Here is a 21,583-nt window from a genome sequence, read left to right on the forward strand (position 1 = left end):
TACTAGAAACATGAAGGAAAAGTTGACTGTGCTCAGTCACAACTTCATGTTTATTTGCTTCTTGCTGAGGAATGAAGTTTTTCTTTTCAGACACAAGCAACAATTGCAAGAAAAAAAGTTTCGGATCATTTTGAGAGCCTTCTGTGAGCGTCTCATTATTTGTATTGTCTTTGGGAATGTTCTCCTGACCTGGTCACCACCATTTCTCAAAACTCTTGACGCTGCAGAAGAGGTCAGAATACACCAAAAGGGTAAACAGATGGGGAACATTCAAGGGAGAGCATAGACATGTCTTCTCTCAGATACGACCGTAGACCATGAACTTGACCTGCAGCACTGCAGCTATTCAAGACAGTGCGCAGAGATTGCTAGCTGGGCTGGACTGCGTTGAAAGATATTTTATAAATAACTGCCGTTTGAAAGGATGGAGGCAACATACTTTCTTTTCAGCTCATTTATTTTACATCTTTTAGAAGGAAACATGCAGTAGTATAAAAACTTAACCTATGCTTAAGTCAAAAGTATCCCAGTATCCTGACTCCAACAGTGGCAGGAAGCCGGTACTGAGGGAAGCATGTGGTAACACTTCACCATAAACTTTTCCAACCTCCATGAATTTGCAAGATTATATGAAGCAGCATAAGTAAAATCTAGTTCTAGAATAATGTACCTCAAAAAATATGGTCCAAAGTCAGTAACACTGTGTCCTCTTGATTACTTTTTTCATTAAAGAGAGGTGATACATTTGAGCCTGAATGTGCCTAATGAGGTATTTCTAAAATAATGTCAGAAATGCTGGAATTCAAAGAAATAACTTAAAAATTGAAAGTCAAAGTTGTTCAAACAATAGAAGCCAGCCATTTGGTTATGTAAGTGCTATAAACAAGCTAGTCCATTCCTGCTCTCAGAAATGATTAACTAATACTGAACTGTAGAGACAGATAGTATGTCCATCCTCATCTGTTCAGGGAAAGCAACATTTACCCATCCTGACTAAAATCACTTCCCAAAGTCCATCCAAGGTTCAGTAAAATAACTGGGCAGCTTTCCTCAAATAATTTAGAGTAATGGAAAACAAAATCCCTGAAGTGGAGGAGAGTAAGCCCTGATAGATACTTGATAGGTACTGTAGTGTCAACAAGGGGATTCATTTTCCCCTATGCCAAGACTGAGAATAGAAACACAGTAATAGCAGGAAAAACCTGCAAGGAAGGCATTAAAAATGGTCAGGAACAAATAAGCCAAACTTAATGAGCTTTGCAGCATGCCTTAAAGAACTGTTGTGCTAACTTTCATCCAAGAATATTGAAACAATTAGATGATCCAAATGAACCATTTTTGCTGATTTTTACCAAATACCATAATGCTGGGGAATTCCAAAGGGCTGAGAAGATGCTACTGTTGTGCCAGTGGTCAGAAGTGGTCTCATGGAGCGTGCTGGGAAAAGATAGGTTTGCCTGAAGTTAGTTCCACAGTTCCACAGAAAATCATGAAAAAGGTGTCATGTGGAAGAATTTAATATGGTACCTGAAGGTCAGACAACATCATTACATAGAAAATAGTTCTTGCCAGATGTCTGTCTACCTTTTCTGTCATTGTCAGTTTGCTTGGTGAGAGAACTACATGGATGTACGTGTATTTTGGCATTTGTGATACATTTGATGTAGCCCTCTACATGATGAGCAAGATCTTCTGCTCCATAAGGAGAGGAGTATCATATAATATAGTATTAACCACCATCTGCAAAATTGGTGCGAGCTCTTTCCAAACTGAAAAATAGTCAAAGCAGAACTTGAAGAGCGACCTGAGGTTTGAAAAACTCGTGAGAAGTAAATGCAGAAGCTATGTCTACCAAAAAGAAGATTAACATGGTTTCATCTGTCTAAGGTGTTGTACAAGACATATTTAATAATTGAGGATTTCACACATCTGAAAAAAAAAATAGGCTTACCCTGTGACTGCCTCACCTTGGAGCAAGAGTGAGCCAGGTTTGACTCACTCATCTGCCTGCAGGAATTTGGGTGCATATGCCTGATTCTCAGATGTCTGGACATCAGACTCCAGTGTATTTCAGAGTGAGAGACTAGCTCAGCAGCTCCGTCTGAAGCTGAGCGCCTCTGCAGAGCACATTTAAATTCGTTGAATGGAAAGAGGATGAGCCACTTGCTCGGAGTTACAGGTCACGTCATTCAGCAGGGGTGTGTGTGTACAGGGAGGAGCCTTTTCCACAAATTGAAAATGTCTGAAAAGTCTTTGGAGCTGGGATCTAGAATAATGTTTTCTTTCTTTACGGCCCAATTTTTATTTTTTTTGTATGAAAGAGGTATCTAAAGAGAAGGTGTGCACAGGACCCTGTAGGTAGCCTGGGGCAGCTAAACTCCTTAGGAAGACAGTGTTTAAGGGTCAGTCAGTGCTGGATCTTTGGGACTGCAGTCATAAGCACTTGGCCTCTTCCATGAACAGTATTGGCAACTGGTGCTGACTTCAGTGCTGTAGATTCCTCTCTGGCAGCTTGACACCTAAGGAATTTTCTGGATCTAGTCCTGTGGTCTTTCCTAAGGGGCCAGAGGCCAAGTGAAATGTCAACTCTGTTATCACATCAGCTGGTCTATCACAACTGTCTACAGTTTTGTCGTGCAGTATCTTAGATGATGAGAAATACCAATTCCCCCTGGCTTAATGTGGTCTGCAAAGAGGGTTACATCTTATCAACCCGCATTTGTTGCCAGCTAAGAGGAGACACTGTGGCTCTAGTGTCACAGTGTAACTTGGCTGCGAATCTGACCGCTACCAGTCCATTTTCCATCTAGGGTACATTCATGCTGAACTGAGATGTCAAGAGGCTAGATGCAAGATGCTCTGGAGTTGCACTGATGGAGAACATGGAAATACCATTATTTCACATCAAATACATGGCCTCTTTCCTAAACACAAACCTGACAGAATGCAGTCTTTTTCTCTCGAGAGTAACATGCTTTACCAGAGGTATTTGTTGTACTTACCTAGCTTTGTAAAATACTTTCAGGCATTCTGAGAAGGAAGGTGCAATAGAATTAGGGGGGAAAGCCTCATATATTTAAGCAAATACCCTTTATGCCAGCCTATTACACAGGGAAAACTATGATTCCACCAGTACAGCAATTTTATGTGTAGTTATTTCAAAGTAGACTGTGATCATTAATATGTGGATGTATTTTGATAGTGCAAATGAGTTTAATATTCACAGACATCACACATGGACAATTCTGAAAGTGCATGCCTTTAAATCCAGTGATGCTAATTGTTGTCAGTATATCTGTATTTTAGTTGCTGAAGATTAATCCTTAAAAAGAACAATATGAAGAATTCAATGTGCATTCTAAACCATAAGGTCAATTTGCAATGAAATCACATTTTGCCTCTGCAGTGCAGTCCAGCTGTCAGTAAATCAACTGTACAGTTAAGGACTTCTCTTTTTTTTTTTTTTTTTTTTTTAGTTTTTGCTTTCTTTTAAAAGTGTATTAATGACAAAACAAGGCTATTAAACTACTGCCTCTGGCATCAGTCGCTCAAATGTAACTGTGTTGCACTTTTTAACAACCAAATTAATTCCACATGAAGAGAAAAAGTATTCACTCTTTTTCTTTTCCTTTTTCAAACTTTACAGACGTCTTGCAGGAAATGGCTTGACATACATTCCTAAGGGAGCATTTGCTGGCCTTTTCAGTCTTAAAGTGCTGTAAGTAAACTGTGTGTTGTTTGATATATTTCTGATTTCCTAAATGCTCCAGGGAAGTAATTAACCAGTGAAGTTTTGATCAAGTAAATTACATATTTTGATCAGCTCATTTTGAACAATTCAATTGAAGATACATATGAACATCATTAAATCTTTGTTTTTTCGTATAGAAAATACCCTAAACACAAAGGTTGGAAAACATTAATGGCATTCTAAAACCAACTTGCTCATCAAGTAGATGATGTACAATATCAAAGGTAAAAATTGGTTCAGTTAATAGTTTCTTTGTCTCAAAAGTTCTGATTTCAAGTCTAAAAAACTTAGTGAACTTTTCATGATCACACAAAACTGGGGCAGATTACCTTTTTCTTTTCTTGAGAGCCAGAGGGAAAAAACATTATTGTAGAACACCATGTAATTTAAAATGGAGTTCATATTTTATATCTTGTTCTTTGTGATGTAATTACTATAAGTTAAATTACAAAAAATATGACAAAACCTTGTATTATTTGGAGTAGTAAAACAGTACATATAGTTAATAAAATTATTAGCAGGCCACATCTCACGGTATTTATACTAGAGGGTGTCTTTGCCTATGTAAAGTTCACAGAAGCTGCATTACTGGCAAGAACGCCAACCTCCTAGGCAGCATCAAACCAAGCCAGATGCTACTGTAAGAGTATACAAAGCTCTACTGAAAAAATACCTAAGTGGGAAAGAAGTATGAAGAGCTTCCCACTCCATCTACTCTTAAGTTGGCCAGCTGTAGCTCATGTTGGCCTAAGGAGATTTAGGCCTGCCAAAAATGATTTACAGTGTCCCATCAAGTATGCCTTATTTTGAAGGCAGCATGTACTGCTTCAGTTTTGTCCGCAGAGAATCCTTTTATATATGCAGGAGTTGGTCCAAACGAGGATATGAGGCAGTATGAATGAAACCATATTCAAAGGGAGGAAAAGATTCTTTTGGAATCAAAAGTGATTTTTGAGTGTTTGCAAGCTAAATGATGTGGTATTTCAGAAAAGATATTTGTCAGGTCATTGCTATCAACTATCCGTTTGAGAAAACTGATTTCATTGGGAAAAATTCAGCAGTTTTTACATAGAAAAATATATTCAAACCAAATCATAAATTCCTTATACAGGTAAAAATTCTGTTTGCCATAGTAGCATTTTGCTGAGTAAGGATTTGAAAAGTCAGTCCTTCTCAGCTTTATCAGAATAAGAAAGTGAAGCACTTCAGAAGGAAAACAAAATCAGTACACGAGGATGACAATTTCAGAATCACTGGAGGCAATTAGGGGCTCAAGCCCTATTGAGAGCAAATCGGATTTATTCTTTTGACTTCCTCAGCTGCTTTGAAAATCCTGCTCAAAGCTGATGTGTAGCTGTTTACAAAGCTAATATGCTGTAAGTATTTGTTTACTTTGAAGAGAACTGGCATTTGACAGGGGTGGAGGATTTGTATACTTTCCTTTGTAATCTCGAAGTAGAACCAGTACAAAGGAGGTAAGCTTGGAAGAAAATTTACAATAGAAGGAAATTATCTTTACTGAGTTGATTCTGGGTTTTGTGCTACCCAAAATGTAGGATGCTGCAGAATAACCAGCTACGCCAGGTTCCTACTGAAGCACTCCAGAACTTGCGCAGCCTGCAGTCTCTGTAAGTATACTTGATAAAACAACTTGTAACCTTGCATGAACAATAATGTATGATTACCTATTAATTACCTGTTAATATCATTTAATAATGGCTGAATCAACATTTTCTTTTAACTCTCTTTTCGAGAGAATTGTACTCTCAATTAAACATCAAAAGTGACTGATTTCATTCCAGTAGTTTCATGACACCAGCAGCTTCTTTGCAGTGTTATAAACTGGTTCACCGTCTGAGAAGACACTCCTTGCCCTGCAATGCTTTCTGTCTGTCAAGAAGAATATAGTCCCTTGAGCACTGGTCTTTCCCATGGTTTCTTGTTAAGATTCTTTACCAGGGAAAAGAAAGAATCCCAAATGACTCCCTTGGTTTTTTTCATTTGGTGTAATTTTTTTCTGTTTAAGCAGTATGGAAAACACTATTAACTCATGAAACAAAGTGTACTAGGGGATGCTTAATTATATTCTGTGCTTCAGGCAGGTCTCCGTATTTATAGTTCTTGACTGTGCTGTGCTGACTCAGTCCACAAGCCTCAGTTTTAACAGAACTCCTGCCAGAACTGCTAGACCAGGAGTGAGGATTGGCTGCTTTGTGGTACGAATAAATTATTTTGATGTGCTTCTGCCCCATACATAAGGATGGTTGTACCAGGTTGCGCTGAAAGTTGACCTAGCCCAGTATACTGTCTTCAACAGCAGATGCCAAAGGAAAACTAGAAGGCAAAGAATATAATAATATTGCTTTGGTAAACAGTCACAGCTGGTGGAGGTTTGCACTCAGGGACTCGCTGAGCCTATTGCGGCTTCTTTGAATTTAATATCTCTTAAGGAGTGGTGTTCTATGAGTTTGTATAACCGCTTTTTGACGCAGTGTAAAACTCAGATTTTTTTGTGGCAGTGTATCTGCTGATCAGCTAGCCCTGTGTAGCATGGTGAAGTACCTCCTGTTATTTACTTGGAACTTCTCATCGCATTTGATGTCCCATAAGTGCAGCATCAGAAGAAAGTGGAAACAGTAGTTCCGTATTGTTGAACACCAGATTTATAACCTCTGTTGCACCTCCATTAGTCATGTTTATCAGATGTAGGCTGTTAGGACTGTTTCTCATGTGGGAGCTATTCCTTTCCTCTGGTCATCCTTGTCACTCTTACCGAACTTCTTTTCAGTTCCCGTATATTTGATTTGAGATGAGTCAAGGAGGGCTCAGACCTGCACAACATGTTTAAAGCATTGGCACACCATGGATTTATAGAGGGGAAATATGGAAGCTTTTTTGTTCGCTTTCCTACTAACTCCCCAAACTTTGTTTTGCTTAATATTTTTAACCTGTACTCAACACTGAGCTGTTATTTTCATGCTTATTACAACTGTGGGATCTCTTTCTAGCATGTTAGTAGCTACTCAAGAGTTTGGCATGTAAAGTTTGAATTGCCTTTTCCCTAAGTGCCTCACTTGACACCTGACTGTACCTACATTTATCTGCCATGTTTTTGTTCAGTCAATTAAGTATCATGAGTTCCTTCTGCTGCACATGCTGTTCAGAGTTTGCAACCACAAGGCCACTCTTGCTGTCTCAATGCAGCATGCAGTAAATAGAGTATGTTTCTGAATTATCCGTAGAATTCCATTCTAACCTGATACCAAAAAAATGACTAAATTTTCTAAAGGATCTACTGATTTTGAATGTGCAGCATAAAATATCTAGATGATTGAAGATAGGCAGGCAGGTTGTTTGGACAGAGAAAAATGTCAGCTGACTCTCTGTGCTTTAGTTGGCCATCTTTTTCACAGAATTACTTTGAAATAAAACTATTTTCCTAACAAGTTCCAAGATCCAAATTTGGAAGTTCAAATAGCTGTCACAAAAAATGTTGCTGTAGTGTGCACTGATCACCAGCGTCACTGGTAAAAGTCTTAACAATGGCAGGAATCAAGTGATCACCTATACCAAGATGTCCAAGTTAAGATGTATTGGTTGAGAAATGCACTGTGTTGAATATACTCTTCTTTTTTGTGTATCAAGAAGTTGCACCAGAAGGTTAACATCTTTTGCATATATTTAATTCAGCCAAAATCTGAAGAACAGAATTAATGTAATGAATTGATTTTCAGCAAAATTATGTCATCTGTGTATAACTTACCACTACACAGACACACATTACATTGTATTAGCTCCCAGGTTTTATGTCCATCTTGAACAACATTTACCTCCTTAATATACAAAGCATTCATTAAGGTTTCTAAAGGTGAAACAGCCCTAAGAATTAATTATCTTTTAATTGTTATTTGGTCAGTACCTTTTTTCTTTATTGACCAGACACAGACTGAAATATCTTAGCCATATGCTTTTGAGGTTACGGTTCTTTCCTTTGATCTTTGAAAAAGCCATGAGAAAATGTTGGTCTAGTGACTATATTAGATTTTCTTTCTGCTAAACAAACAAAAAAAATCTTGCTGAGATCACATCACTCTATACACATGCTGGACCAAAACACGATAAGCCAAGCAAACAAGAGTTCCTTTGTTGCTCTGAAAGAGACTGTTGAATTTTCAGCACAGTTTCTAAACAAAATGACAGTCTCACTCAGTCTTTGTTGCAAACATTTTTTTCCTTGGGTGAAGAAGTTGAAGAAGTAAACTAAACATAGTTTGTGCAGTCTATGTAAAGGACTGATATTTTGTGACAGAATTAAAACAGAGGGAGGAGTGGTCAGTGGAAACCTTTAGACAGCTGTGTAGCAGACCCAAGATGGAATGATAGGAGTTGTACAGAAAAGCTACTATCACCTGAAAGACGATCACCAGCAAGAGAGACTTCTTTAGGAAAAGAAAACTATTATTCTTTTGTTTGCTTAAACGGGGTTGTGCCTGTCAGATAAAGTGGTGCACAGATTCAATTTCTTGTCTCATATACTCTCGGAATTTTCTGTTCACAAGGTGGTTCTTGCATTGGCTTCTGATTTACAATAGGAATTATTTCTTGAAACCTTTGAAATAGCAGGAGTCTTTTCAAGAGTGTAATTAAGAGGTTAAAAGCCTTCACAAAGGCAATTCCTGTAAGACAGCAACTTCTTGTATTTATTATGTTTAACTACGCAGGTGGCAAAATTTCTGAAAGCCTCATTAACCCTTTGCTTTAGGTTAGTATAGATGCAAAAAACTGAAAACTGGTGACAGGACTCAAATCTCTGCCTTTTGTGGTTTTACTCAAGAAAGGCAGTCATGTAAAGGGGCAATTCATAGTAACTGCCTTAATCAATGTGAAGACGATTACGTTAAAATCATTTTTATATAAATATACATATATAACTGTGTGTGTGTGTACATGCACAATACACAGGTGCATATATATGCACGCGCAAGTTTTCCATGTTTACTTGGAATGCAAATTCATCACAAATTTTTGCACAAAAAGGTATTTCTGGATTATATGCTGTCCTTATTATCTAGTTCCAGGCTGACTATAGGTATCAGTATTAATAGATACATTAATCTATGTTAAATGACCTGTGGTACATTGAACAAGAACTGATGCATTGCAGGAAAAAGTAACAATTTCTTACACTTTCTTATCCAAGTTGTAATATTGCTGGCATGCAGAATGGCTTGACAAATTTGAGTGATAAATATTCATAAAATTCTTAAGGTTTGACCTACTTCTAGAATAGACCAGTCTTCTTTAAACTTTATCCAAGAAATACTATAAAATGAGAAATAGGCACAAAAAAATTAACCAAAAAACCCTAGAATTCATGAATTTCATATTCAACCGCAAAAATCTATGAGAAAACCCTTATACTGCTGCCTCAAAACAAATAACAATATGTTTATTTCTGCCACTGAAGAAAAAATAAGGTTAAACACTATTAAAATCTTCTCCCATTTATAAAAGTCTTTGTAGTTCAATAGGCAACAACAGTGCCCAGGTACTTTGATCAATAAGTAAGTTCAGCTATGAGCTTGGACAGTGATTGCACAGGACTCCAGTTCCCTTTGTGGCAGGAGGATTTAAGGAAGTAACCAGAACATGTTGATTTTGAGATGTGGTTTTGATCTCCAAGTTCAGCAGAAAGATATCTTCAACAAATTATCTCAATTACTAGTCCTAACAATTCAAATGGCATTTAGTTCTGTTAAGACAAGAAGAGAAAAATAAGTTCACAGGTACTATGATTGAAAGGGAGGAACACACAATCACTGAGGTGTCACAACTTAAATCTTGGCAGCAGGGTCTGAAAGCCACTTGAATGCTGTCTTCCCTGTTACTCAGCTTGAGCAAATGTATTTCTTTAGAACTGACTATAAGCGGATGGTCTCTGGATTTTGTGTTTCCCACAGCATCAATACCTCCATTCTGCTTTTAAATCAAGGAGCCTTTTAATATACCTGTATAGTCAAAAAAACTTTTACATATGTATATTGATTTGTTTCTCAAGTATCCTTATTAACAGCTTGTTTTCTGTCCCAGCTATTTTCATTTAATGTATGTATTTGTTTAAATAGGTGTCTTTTTTTCTCTAGCAATTTCTAATTACATCCCTTATGTACCAGAATTGGCATATAATTTAACTATTTTTGAACAAGAAGGGACTGGAAAAACAGTCAATGACATAACAATACATACCAATAAATTTATTTTTTCCCTGAACACATTAACACAGATTTTTTATTACTAGCAAGCGGTAAGTTGCAGATCTCCATTTGTGAATGTTGCTAAATATAGAAGGAAAGCATAATTGGTGTTGCTGATAGAAAAGCAAAGCTTCTGCTGTTCTTTTACTGGGACTATTGTAATACAACCCTTTGCAGTGAATACTACAGATGAAACTTCACTACCTGTTTATTTCTTGTTTAGACATCATTGTTAATGAGCAGCTTTTACTGCTGCATTGTCAGACAAAGAAACAGTAAAAATCAAGAACAGATCGGGTACTATCTCATTGCCCATGCCAAACCAGTCATCAAGACCATTTAAAAGCAAGCATTATTTACTGTATCACCTGCTTTCATTCCTGTAAAATTTAACAGGACTTGTACTTTAATAGTGGGAAATGGGGCAGAATACAGCATAGCCCATCTTCCAAAGCACTGGCAGCAGTTGACAGAGGGAAAAAAACCCCGTATTTTCTCCCTGGGCAACCTGCAAAATTGGAATTTACTGAAGCAACTTAATTTGACTTTACAAGTAACAAGTATCAATGAAGTTTGTTTAAAATTTCCTAATAATTTCTAATTCACTTAGATTTTATTTTTAATATATTTTATTAATACTGGAGCACCTAGTAGTGACACTGAGTTTTACCTGAAAGATTATCTAGAAATCATATTGGATGTTTTTAATAATTTCCTGGCTGGAACAGGTCAGCAAATGGATATTTCATCTTCTCCCTACTTCTCCAAATATTTGACATTTCAAGAGAAGTTTCCATTCTTAATCTTTAGATTCTGAATCCAAACATAGAGTTCAAGACTTTGAAGGCACAGAGTCCTGAAAAGCTTCCAGTTCAGGCAGTTTGCCTTTTTTTTCAGAAATGTTAACTTCAAACAATTTTTTTCCGTTTTCATGCTTGCGTTAATATTTCTGATTTTCAGTTAAATGACAAAACAACTGATGAAATCACACTCTCCCAAGAGAACTGTTTTCATGAAAAGACAGGAGCTTTAGTTGTGGTTTTCCATGTCACACCCCATGATAATGAAGCCTGCAGAAGGCATTACCCTTCTTAGGAAACCCAGTACCTCAACAGGTGCCCACAAACTCCGTGAGGAGGCATTTCCCACAGCTTAAATCAAGGTTGTGTGTACCCATGCAGGTGTCTGTACACTTATGCAAAGATGTCTCAAAACTCACCATTGCAGTCTCCTCATTTTATTGCACATCTTAACCACCCAAGCTACTAGAGTCCTGGGGTGCACTAGGTAGAAGAGTAACTGAAACACGGAGCACTACTACAACGTCATACCACCCCTCTCGGTCACAGACACGTTTCTAGCTTGATAAGCAGCTGGGAGAAGGATAGAGGTATAAGGTTTCTTAAAATCCGTGTGCAACTATTTTTTTGGGGTGCAGTCCCCGGCTCAGCCAGCTGTAAGGCCAGCTGCTTTCACAGGGTGGTGTAAATAGGCTGAGCTAGAGCAGCAATTCCAGGCCACTAGCTACTAGGCATTTGACTCTTTTGTCTTCTGAGTAATCTCAAAACAGGGGCTTTTTTTATCACATTTGTAAGGGGCGAACAAATTTCTCAACCTCAGAACTGCTAGCCAAAAATCATCCTGCATGGCTGAAGCCCACCAGGACGTACACCACACGTGGGAAGAGGACAAGAAGCCACTGTTCGAGTGTTCAGCAGTACAGGGGCTCACAGCAGATTTCCAAGGAGCTCCTCCTGGGCACCATACAGTGACAGGCTGTGGCTGCAGCCAGCCTAGCGAAGCAAACAGTGCTTCAGAGTGCTCCCAGGCACTGAGCATGACTGTCTGTCCTCCTGCGCTGTTAACAGGGTCCTTGGCACACTTTTGACCCGTGCCAACTAACATTTGCCTGAACTGTTCCCGAGAGCCATCTGGCAGTTTGCACGCCCCTGGGACTGTCCCCAGTAGGCGCTTTACGTACAGCCACCTCGCTTGGGAGGCTAGGAGAGGTCACTAGCGTCACACAGGCCACTCCAAGCCAGTTGGCTGCAGGATCTGGAAGCGTTCCCAGCCACACCAGATGCGCTGTGGAGTCCTGATCTGAGTCTGCAGCCAGATTCCTGGGATAACCCAACAACTCCTGCTGGCCCTGACTTTTTCCCACCCAGCATCAGAGCCAATCTTTCTATAAACGTAGCACTGCCAATGGCTGTTCCACTGGACACAGCGTGCTGGCATCCTGGCCCACCATCTCGAATGCAGGTTTGCCAGAACGCCTGAGCAGCGGGTTTGGGTATGAAGAGAAGCACTAAGGATTGAAACTCCCAGAGCTGCAGAGATGTCCTCATGTAGGACTGAGCAGTGGGACGGAAACAAAAGCTGCTAAACTGTGACTCGTAACTTTTCTGGTTTGGTCTTGCTGTTGCCACACAGGGTGCTTTGTATCAGTCCTGTAGAAGACCATACAAGGGCAAAATTGAAAGCGAGCTCTGGGAACTACTGTGCCGATGTGTTGTAATCAAGCTTTTACAATAATCCTAGCCTTTTCCCCTGTGGACTGAAGGGGATATCCTGCATAAAGGGCCATGTTTGAAAAACATGGCTCGCAATAGCCAGCTATATTTTCATTGCATCCACTTCTCAGAGCCAGCTTCTATGTCACTTGCCATTACTTAAATGAGGCTTTAGTCAAACTCCTGTGAAAAAAAACATGATAGGGTCCATGTCACCACGTGCTAGCAGAGGTGGTGGGGCTGCAGGTGACTCCCTGCTGCCCATTATATCGTCCCCAGACAGGCTCTGTCCCCAACTCCTGCCCGTCATTACCCCATGTCTTGTGGCAAGGCTTGGCTGTGGCTCCCTGCGTAACAGAGCCGGGTCAGAAGAGGAACATGATAGGAGCGGGAGGAGTGCGCCCCGTCTTTAATCCACCATGCTCCCGATCAGTCCTCATGTGCTCTCACTTCTCTGCCTCCCCTGCCTGTTATGTGTAGCCCCTTTTCATTTGGTTTTACCTCTTCTATTTTAAACTTAAATGTCAAGAAACATTTTGTCCTTGACTTCTTTGTCTGTGGTCATCCCCTTTGGTCCCTTCATTGTATTCAGGCCCTCATCCATTGCAAGAAGAGTCATGTAATAGCTATTTATTTCAGAGGAGAGGACGACCTGGGAGAAATCTCCTTCCCAATACCATCCCTAACATTTGATTTAAAGATGAATGAATGAGCAAGGCATTACAACAAGATATTTAGGAATTCCTTGATCACAAGGTACATCCAGGTTGTAGCTGGACTTGTTCCTGAGACAAGACTCAGAAAAAGGAAAAAAATACATACTCCCTTAGAAACCTACCGGTGGCATAAAACTAAGTATCCAGTCATATTTAATTGATCAAAAAGTGCAACTCAAATGTTTTTCAAACATCTAGCTTCACTCATTTTAGAGTACCAATAAATTAGTCCTGTTTACAATTCTGTATGAATAATATCTTTTCATAATCTATGCACATGGTCATACCATTCACAGTATGTCACAGGAAACGCCAGTGGGATACAGTCCACATAGCTCAAGCATTTGCTTTGAAAGGTTTAGACATTTTAAGTGAGCTTATGGTGAATTTCATACTGGCCGTTTTATTTACATGCTGCCTATCAGAAAAGATCAAGCATTTCTGCTTCCCTAAACTAGCGCTCTCTGGAATATAATAGCAGCTTTCAAACTCACCACATGTTATCTATATACTTTCAATTATAAATAGGGTCATGTTCATGAGCTAATGGATTTAGTTCTGGAAGTGCCAAAACTTTGATCAACACATGTAAAACAATTGGCCACAACCAGCAATTTTGATCAATGCTTTATACATCCGTTTGCATTACCTGCAGTATGGCAGGAAACATAACTGCTGCTGAAGCCTTTTTAATATCTGCAAGAGGGAAGACAGTACTTGGAAATTTGAAAAAGATTAGATAACAAAAGAGCACTTTAGACAGTCATTCTTATGAGCACTTGGAGGATACATAGTCCAGTTATAGGACCTGCAGCACAAGTTGTAGCTTCTTGATTTCTTCCAAGCTTTAATTAAACAGTAATTCAACTGCCTAGAATTTCATTTATGTTACGGCAGTTCTGATTTTCTTTCTATGTTTTGTATTCTGTTTACATAGCCAGTGGTGGGTTTATATTTGGAAACTTCAGCTATAAAGAAAATCAGTTCCTTGATTTGCTACCAAATATTGGTAAGGTAAAAATCCTGGTCTCTTTGACGACAGCAGAAATAGTGCCATTTCAGCCACAGGATCGCACACAAACAACCGGCTGTTGGCTTCACTGTGCAGCCAGGCATCCTGTGAGTAACTCCTGGGGAATCAACAGGGACATCAGAGCTGCACAGGCAGGCTTCCTATTCAACAAGATGTTAAATGTAATACAGTAACACAGTTTGAATAAAGCCTCCATTCTTTAATCAATGTAACTGTCAAACTAAGGCAACTGTAACTTCTTAGTTTACATACCAGCATCACCCAGGGAAGAAATTTACTTCTGACTGAACACAAAGAAACCTCATCTACTCATTCAAATTATACCTTATTTGAAAACACAGGCGTAGCATGGTTGTTGCCCGGGGAATGGGGGAGGTACAGCATGAGTATTTCTAAACATTTCCAGCCTCACCCATTTGTTGACAGACCCTTGAGTTATTTTGGAAGCTCTGTCTCTGCTGCCTGCCATGTCAGTTATTATATTGAAAATTTAATTGTACAAGGGCTTTGACACTGAACTTTATAAATTTGTTCCAACTGACCTTGTCTCAGTTATTTGCCAGCCTGGCACAGAGCCTTAGCAGTCATTATTTGTTCTTGTGCAGTAGGTAGGAGCAGCATGGAGCAGAAGATAGAATGGACCTGACATTTTACATGACTGCAAATGAGAAAGCAGCTTTAAATAAAGGGATTAGTATACCCGCCACAAAGAGTATGGCATTTCTCTCAAACAGACCAAATTTAGGTTGTACAGAATTACTGCTTTGTACCCTGGGTGTGGCTGTTTGTTTGTTCTGTAGTGTTTTCAAACATCTATTTAAATTTATTTCTGTTTCACCGTTCACTTAATTACTCCTCTGTACAGACATCTTCAAGAAAAGTTTCAGAACGTGGCTTTCGTTTTCTGAACAAGGTGCAAGTCAGTACAATGCATTAAAAGCAGGAAAAGTGTATCAGGGTACAGATCACCACCTGGATGCTTCACAAAGTTTCCAAAATCTACTTCTAAATAGACTTCTAAATCTTTCCTTGAAAGCGTCACAATGGGAAAGCAAAACAGCAAAAGCAAAAGCCAGTGAATATATGACATAATATTTCTATCACCACATCTGCAAAAGATTCAGTAGATTTAATCCTTATTCACACAAGTGTGAGAGCAAGATATCACCTGCAGATTCTGAAGAGGTATGATGTGCAGTTGGGCTCCCTCTGTTGGCTCTGCAGCAACTGAAGTGTATTTAATAACTTCTTTTTCAAAATAAATACATTGCATTAGCAACACTAATCTCTATTTAAAAATACATATTGCTCCCCTACTAAAAATTGTCAACTCTAGGGCTCATTAGAATCACTAGAATAAACAATATTTAAGAAAAAGTAAAATGGGAACAAAGACTCGGAAGTGAGTTTTATTTGTGGCTTTTACAATAGGTGTCTAATGTAGAGAAACACAAATCATCTTGCAGCTCAGTGATTTATAGGTTCTGAAAGAGAATCTGTGGATGAGTTTCTTGCGCTTTTTTATTCCATACTTTCAAATAATTGGAAAAGGAAATCAAATTCATACCTGGTCTGTAGAGAGGCTCTGCTCAAAAATTATCAGTGTGTGCTCTCACTGAGCTGGTGGCTCCAAAGGAGAGCTGTCCATGGAGAAACAGCTGACAAGGAGACTTGTAAACATGATTTGAGGTCTCAGGGGTGAGGCTGCAAGCAAGATGGAAATGTAGAATCTCTGGGAAATTAAAAATGAATGTGGCAACCCATGTCCATGCTTTGGAGTTGTATTCTTGGTGATAACTTCTGATGGCCATTGTGTTAAGTCCACTGTTCTTTTCTCAGAGTCAATTTTCTCTATTTCTTTTTCTCCTAGACGTCTGGATGCCAACCACATCAACTATGTGCCCCCGAACTGCTTCAATGGCTTGGTCTCCCTTAGACACCTGTGGCTAGATGATAATTCTTTGACAGAAATTCCCGTCCAAGCTTTTAGAAGTTTACCAGCACTTCAGGCAATGACATTGGCACTGAATAAAATTCATTACATACCAGACTATGCTTTTGGAAACCTCTCTAGTTTGGTAGTTCTGTAAGTCTTACTGATTGCTTTTTTAGACACAATCTCAGCTTCTTTGCAGGGCTTTGACCTCTTTGTGATAAATTACTTGAAGATGCAATGTTTAGTTTAAATGTTGCTTGAGACAACCTTTAATAATTAAATATTTCCCTGTTCCCTCCCCAGCTGGCAAATGACAGGTAAATAGGTATATAGATGGGTTAATTAAACGTCTCTTTTATCTTACAGTCTTAATATTAAATTGATACCTTGGGGCTAGGAATCTGCACTTTTCCTTCTCCATCTGCACTAGGCTTAGTGATACCCCTTTACCAAAAGTTCCGTTTCATTTGTTGCAGAAAATGTTCTTTTTTAAGTTTTCTGGACTGTATATGTACTACAAACTAAAGTTTTAAAAAAAATCATCTTGGAGAAACAGATTTTTTACATCTTCCTACAGTTAAACTAGCATTTTCTAGTTTTGATCTAGCACTTGTTTTGATCCAGCTTAAAAGTTTCCGTCTCCAATAAAGAGCTATGTAAGGGAATTAAAAAATCACCTTATCTGGTCAGCAAAACAAACAGGAAGGCATGAATTGTGTGCCCTGTAAGACTCTAAGGCTGAATGAGGGAAGATTAGAAACAGGAAATGAACTGAAGCCTTTCTGGATGACTTGGAAAGAATGCTGTCCAGCAGAAAAATTATGCATTTCCCTTCATAGAAAGTATATGTAGGTTTGTGTTTTTATGTTTGCATAGCAGTTCAACAAAATGAAACTTGCATAGTTCACACCAAAATCTGGAAGGTACACTGTGGAACACAGTTTCAGCTTTTTATCTTCTGGGAATGTACCAAGTAGAAAAAAATCTAGACTGGCTGGAGAAACTGAGGTGGAGAAGTTATTTCAGGATAACTTTGGAAAATGCTAGCATTATTAAAGAGAAAATAACATATTCAAGCTTTACAAGCTGTCTGAAACCATAGTCTGTAAAACAGTGTATTTTAGCATATTCTAGCACCAGTCTAAGCATTGAACCTGACATACGCCAGGGTTCTTTATTGGCAGTTATAATCACCATCTCTGCCTAGTGCTTGATGTATTCTTATAAGCATATAGGACATCAAAAATGGGGGTCACAGCTGCTTTGTGTGGCAAAACCTTTGTCTTCTGTTTACATGAAGTATCAAACCCATTCAAGTTAAAGAGTAGATGGATTTGTCATTTGACTGAGCTTCTAGACTTATCTCAGCCATGCTAAAGACAAAACACTGTCTTGAATGTTGCTCTCTAGATCCCAGCCAGTAATACAGCGATAAGAGGACAGTTAAGAAATGCAGAAGAAAATAATTTCTTTTCATGCCCTGATTGCTTCTGCTCAGTTAAATTTTCTTATTTTAGATCTGGCTTGCTTATTTCTAATCTCCTGGGCTTCATATTGATTAATAATTGAATCATTCCTCATGATCGACAACATCTGATATTTTTGGCCCATCAAAATCTTTATGTGTAGCTCTGTGTTCTTTTGTTTGCTATTTTATACAGCCTGGCAAATTTTCAATCCAGTGCAAAAATGCATGGCAAATTGGAGCAGGTTTGAAGCTTTATCATTAGACATCCAAACATAATTGGAGTTCAGAGGTGTGCTGTTCATGCTAACTAAAGCAATTAAAAGTCAGTGTAGTAAAAAAAAAAAAAAAAAAAAAAAGGGTTGATTAAGTTTCTTCCTTGGAAAGGAAAACCCCACAGAACATTTGCATTTTGCCGTTAGAATCCCTGCCTTCTATGGGCAGGTAGACTCAGTTTCTGTAGGTTCTGCAGAACATGCAGAGACCCTCCCTCTGATCTTTAACGCTATTTTCAGAGCAGAATGAAGCATTGAAAGGAAAGTGCCTGGCAGCCCCTCTTTCACAGCCCTTCTTTTCTTCTAAGGTGCTACTCCTGTAGTTTCCCTCCACTATAAGGGTAGAGTGTCAAGAATAAAGTAAAAGGAAAACTCTGCTGGGAAAAAAGGGCATCCTTTAAAAAAAACAACCCTGAACTGGCTCCAAGTTGTATCTTCTCACATTAACTCACAGACTAGGTTTTTTCCATGTTGGTTTAAAAGACTTAGAAATAGGCAGTACTCTGAGCCTTTGTGCAGGGGGCTGGTTTAAATATATAAGAAAATTACTTTCATTTGCGAAACATTTGAGAAAGTAGTTGATTTTTATCATTTCAAAGGAAGTCAAGTTACAGCACTTACAAGATTGGTTAGTTTACTCATCTCAGTGAAGCTGACTTTTTTGTCCTATGGCTTTGTGTCTTCTTTCATTCTGCAAGCCTAATGCCCATTTCTTGTCTGCTATGTTAACCATCTCCTCACCTGTGCCTGTTCTGTGCCATACCCTCTAATGCTCTCAGAATATACATCTTCCAAATATACACCTCACACCCCACACACAGTTTTTAAGACAACATGTTAAATAACCACCACTGAGAAGACATCTACAGTTACCCAGTGTTCAATATACAAACCCAACCTGGAGCTCCAGGACATACCGTTTTTAAACAATCTAGGTGGTTTTAAAACAAATTCCTTCTACGAAACCAAATGGAAGCCTGCATGGGTGGGGAGATACCAAGAGAAAGGCATGGAGGGTGGTAGAGGTGCCTCCTAAACATGCTTTTGCAAAAGCATGACTTGCATATAATCAGTGCATGCCTGAAAATAAGTTCCTTTTGATTTAACCATCAAAATGTTTTGCTTAAGTCCACTGTGTGCAGTGTGCTTTCCTGACTGTGTGCTTAATGTTCCCCTGCAGACATCTCCATAACAATAGAATCTACTCCCTGGGAAAGAAATGCTTTGATGGGCTCCACAGCCTAGAGACTTTGTGAGTTGACCTCTTATTTGTTTCCTTTTTTTTAGAGTGTTTTCATTAATATTCTGACAGAATAAAAATAGCCTAAAAGCCAAATGTGTCTTTTGGCTTGCCTAATCACTACAGGATCTAAGTAATGGTTTACAATGACTCTATGTAGCAAATCCCATTTTTTACTAGAAATTAGTTTGCCTTTTTAATAAGCATTGTCCATTGATAAATTGTTTGAAGGACAGTTGAAAACTGTATTAAGCACTGAAAAAGAAATGGCTATTCATAAACAGTTATATTTTCCTAGTTTAGAGATTTGTTTGTCTTGTTTAATCAATAAAGCTAATAGCTGCATTGGGAAATAGTTGCAATGAAGAGCTTTAACATTAAGAAACTATCTCATCACAGAGAAGAGTTATAAAATGAGATTGTTTGGGGTTTTTTTTATCCCTGGAAAAAGCAAAAGTACCAGGTAGCCAGATAATGCATGTGTTTTACAAGGGGGGGGAAGAGGAATGTTTCAGGTTTTGTCTTTAAAGAGGTCTGATAAAGAATAGCACTGGCAAAGATTGACATTTCCTCAAGTATTCACCATAGTTCTGTTCAGACCCATTCAAATTTTCTTGAATTTTCCAACAAAAAATAATTCTACAGAACACCAAACAGGAACACAGTGCTGATGGTTAGTGCAAACTATTTCTCTAGGGTTAGTCAAATAAAGATGTCTGCTAGAGTAGCCCACAGACCCCAAAAATGCTACAGGGACAATAAAACCTTGTATGTCCTTCCCCCTGGCACCTGCCACACTCAGCTGCATCATCTTCAGAGATTTCTGATATTTTACCCAACCAGGACAGAGGCTAAAAGGCCTGTTGAGAGGAACAAATAGACAAAGTTTCAAACATTAAGAATGCCCGTCTAAAGGTGACTATTTGTTTTACTCATCCACAGAACTATGTACTGCCCACTTTCATGTTTCATTAAGATCAGAAAGCAAGAAGTTTGGGGCTTTTTTTTTTTTTTTTTTGTCACTAGTTTTGATTACATTGATCCCTTGCCACTGAATTACAATTTTACAATTTTGACTTTTAGCCGGCTGTGAGTTTAGAGGAAGTCCCTTAGTGTAGCTCCGGAACGGGGGACGGGAAAGGGAGAAGGAAAATGTAATTGTTTTGGTTTGTTTTTTTAAGTGAGATTCACATGGCACTTGGTCAAAAATGGGGAAAAACAGAACAATGGAATAAGTAATTGCAAACCCAGTCCCAGCCACCTGGCATGAGAGAGATGAAAACATAAAGGACAGTCAGGAAGCTGGGGATAAGTGTAGGTGCAGCCACTTCACTGCAATAAGAGAATGCAGCACTTGCCTCAAGCACAGTAATTCCATACTGTATAGACCAGTTTCCAGATAGTTTCAAGATAATCCAAAGAGATCTTAGTATAAGCGTTGGACGCCAGCTTTAAGATCATTTGTTTGCATCAATGCATAGGTCTGGAAATCACATATCACTGGAGGGCAAAACCAAACTGTACATGCCTGTAATCTCTTTCTGTCAATAAACAGGAGAGAGAGATTTACAAGCAGGAAGGAAAGCCTTGTTGAGTTCAGACAGCAGTTTCCTGCCTGCATTACTTCAGCCTGATACTATTTCAATTTCAATCTATTGTAAACTGTGATTTGTGTTTTGACTGTTCAGAAGGGCTTTTGCTCAAGTTTTTCAGACTATATTCTTCACAAAGCAGCACCAGAGAGCATCACACTAAACTGGCATACCTCAATTTTAATTTCAGCGTCTCCTGAGTGCGAAAGGATGTACATGTCATGCTGAGGGCAGAAGCAGGTTATAGTCCATTTCAGCCTACCAGAATAAAGTCTAATTACCCGCAGCACAAGCAGTTCTTAAAGCAGAGGTCGCTACCCTAGCTAAACTACTGTTTTTACAATTTGTGTGGTTAGAAACATTCTCCATATGAATACTGATGAATCTTAAAATAACAATACATTTAACAGTAATTTAATGAACTTACTGTATGTTTTCACACTTGTTTTAGCCCAAGGAAGATTTCTGCCAATCATTTTTACCTTCCAAACCCCAGTATCTCTTATTTTTACCACTTCACTATTGGGAAAAATCTCTTCAGAGATTTTTTCATCAGCAAAAAGGAAAAAAGAAAGACTAATACAGCTAGACAGTGAGTCAGAGGCGAATGAAGCCTTTATAGTGAGATGTATTAGCCATGTAAAATGCAGCTTGCCCTACCAAGTTGTTGAATATTCTGTATGATTTTTTTTTTCCCATTAATACTTTCAAAGAAATGAAAAGGATGGGCAATTTACAAAACAGCAAATCCCTTAGTAGTATCTGAATCCACTTAAGTTTTCTTTATTGCAGAATAGCTAAGATATAA

General features: G+C 38.6%; 1 protein-coding gene across 3 annotated transcripts in view; it reads left to right on the plus strand.

Annotated features, from left to right (window-relative positions):
• LGR5 (leucine rich repeat containing G protein-coupled receptor 5) overlaps nucleotides 1-21,583 on the plus strand; it is a 126,415-nt gene that overhangs the window by 81,165 nt on the left and 23,667 nt on the right. For 2 of the 3 annotated variants that reach the window (XM_080393837.1, XM_080393839.1), the window contains 4 exons: nucleotides 3,647-3,718; nucleotides 5,308-5,379; nucleotides 16,138-16,353; nucleotides 19,124-19,195. In XM_080393837.1, the coding sequence (XP_080249963.1) occupies nucleotides 3,647-3,718; nucleotides 5,308-5,379; nucleotides 16,138-16,353; nucleotides 19,124-19,195 (432 nt within the window). The remainder of the gene's footprint in view (nucleotides 1-3,646; nucleotides 3,719-5,307; nucleotides 5,380-16,137; nucleotides 16,354-19,123; nucleotides 19,196-21,583) is intronic. The other variant, XM_080393838.1, reaches the window with a different exon arrangement.

This window comes from Falco punctatus, assembly GCF_963210335.1.
Source record: "Falco punctatus genome assembly, chromosome: 6".
In the NCBI taxonomy this organism is placed as follows: Eukaryota; Metazoa; Chordata; class Aves; order Falconiformes; family Falconidae; genus Falco; species Falco punctatus.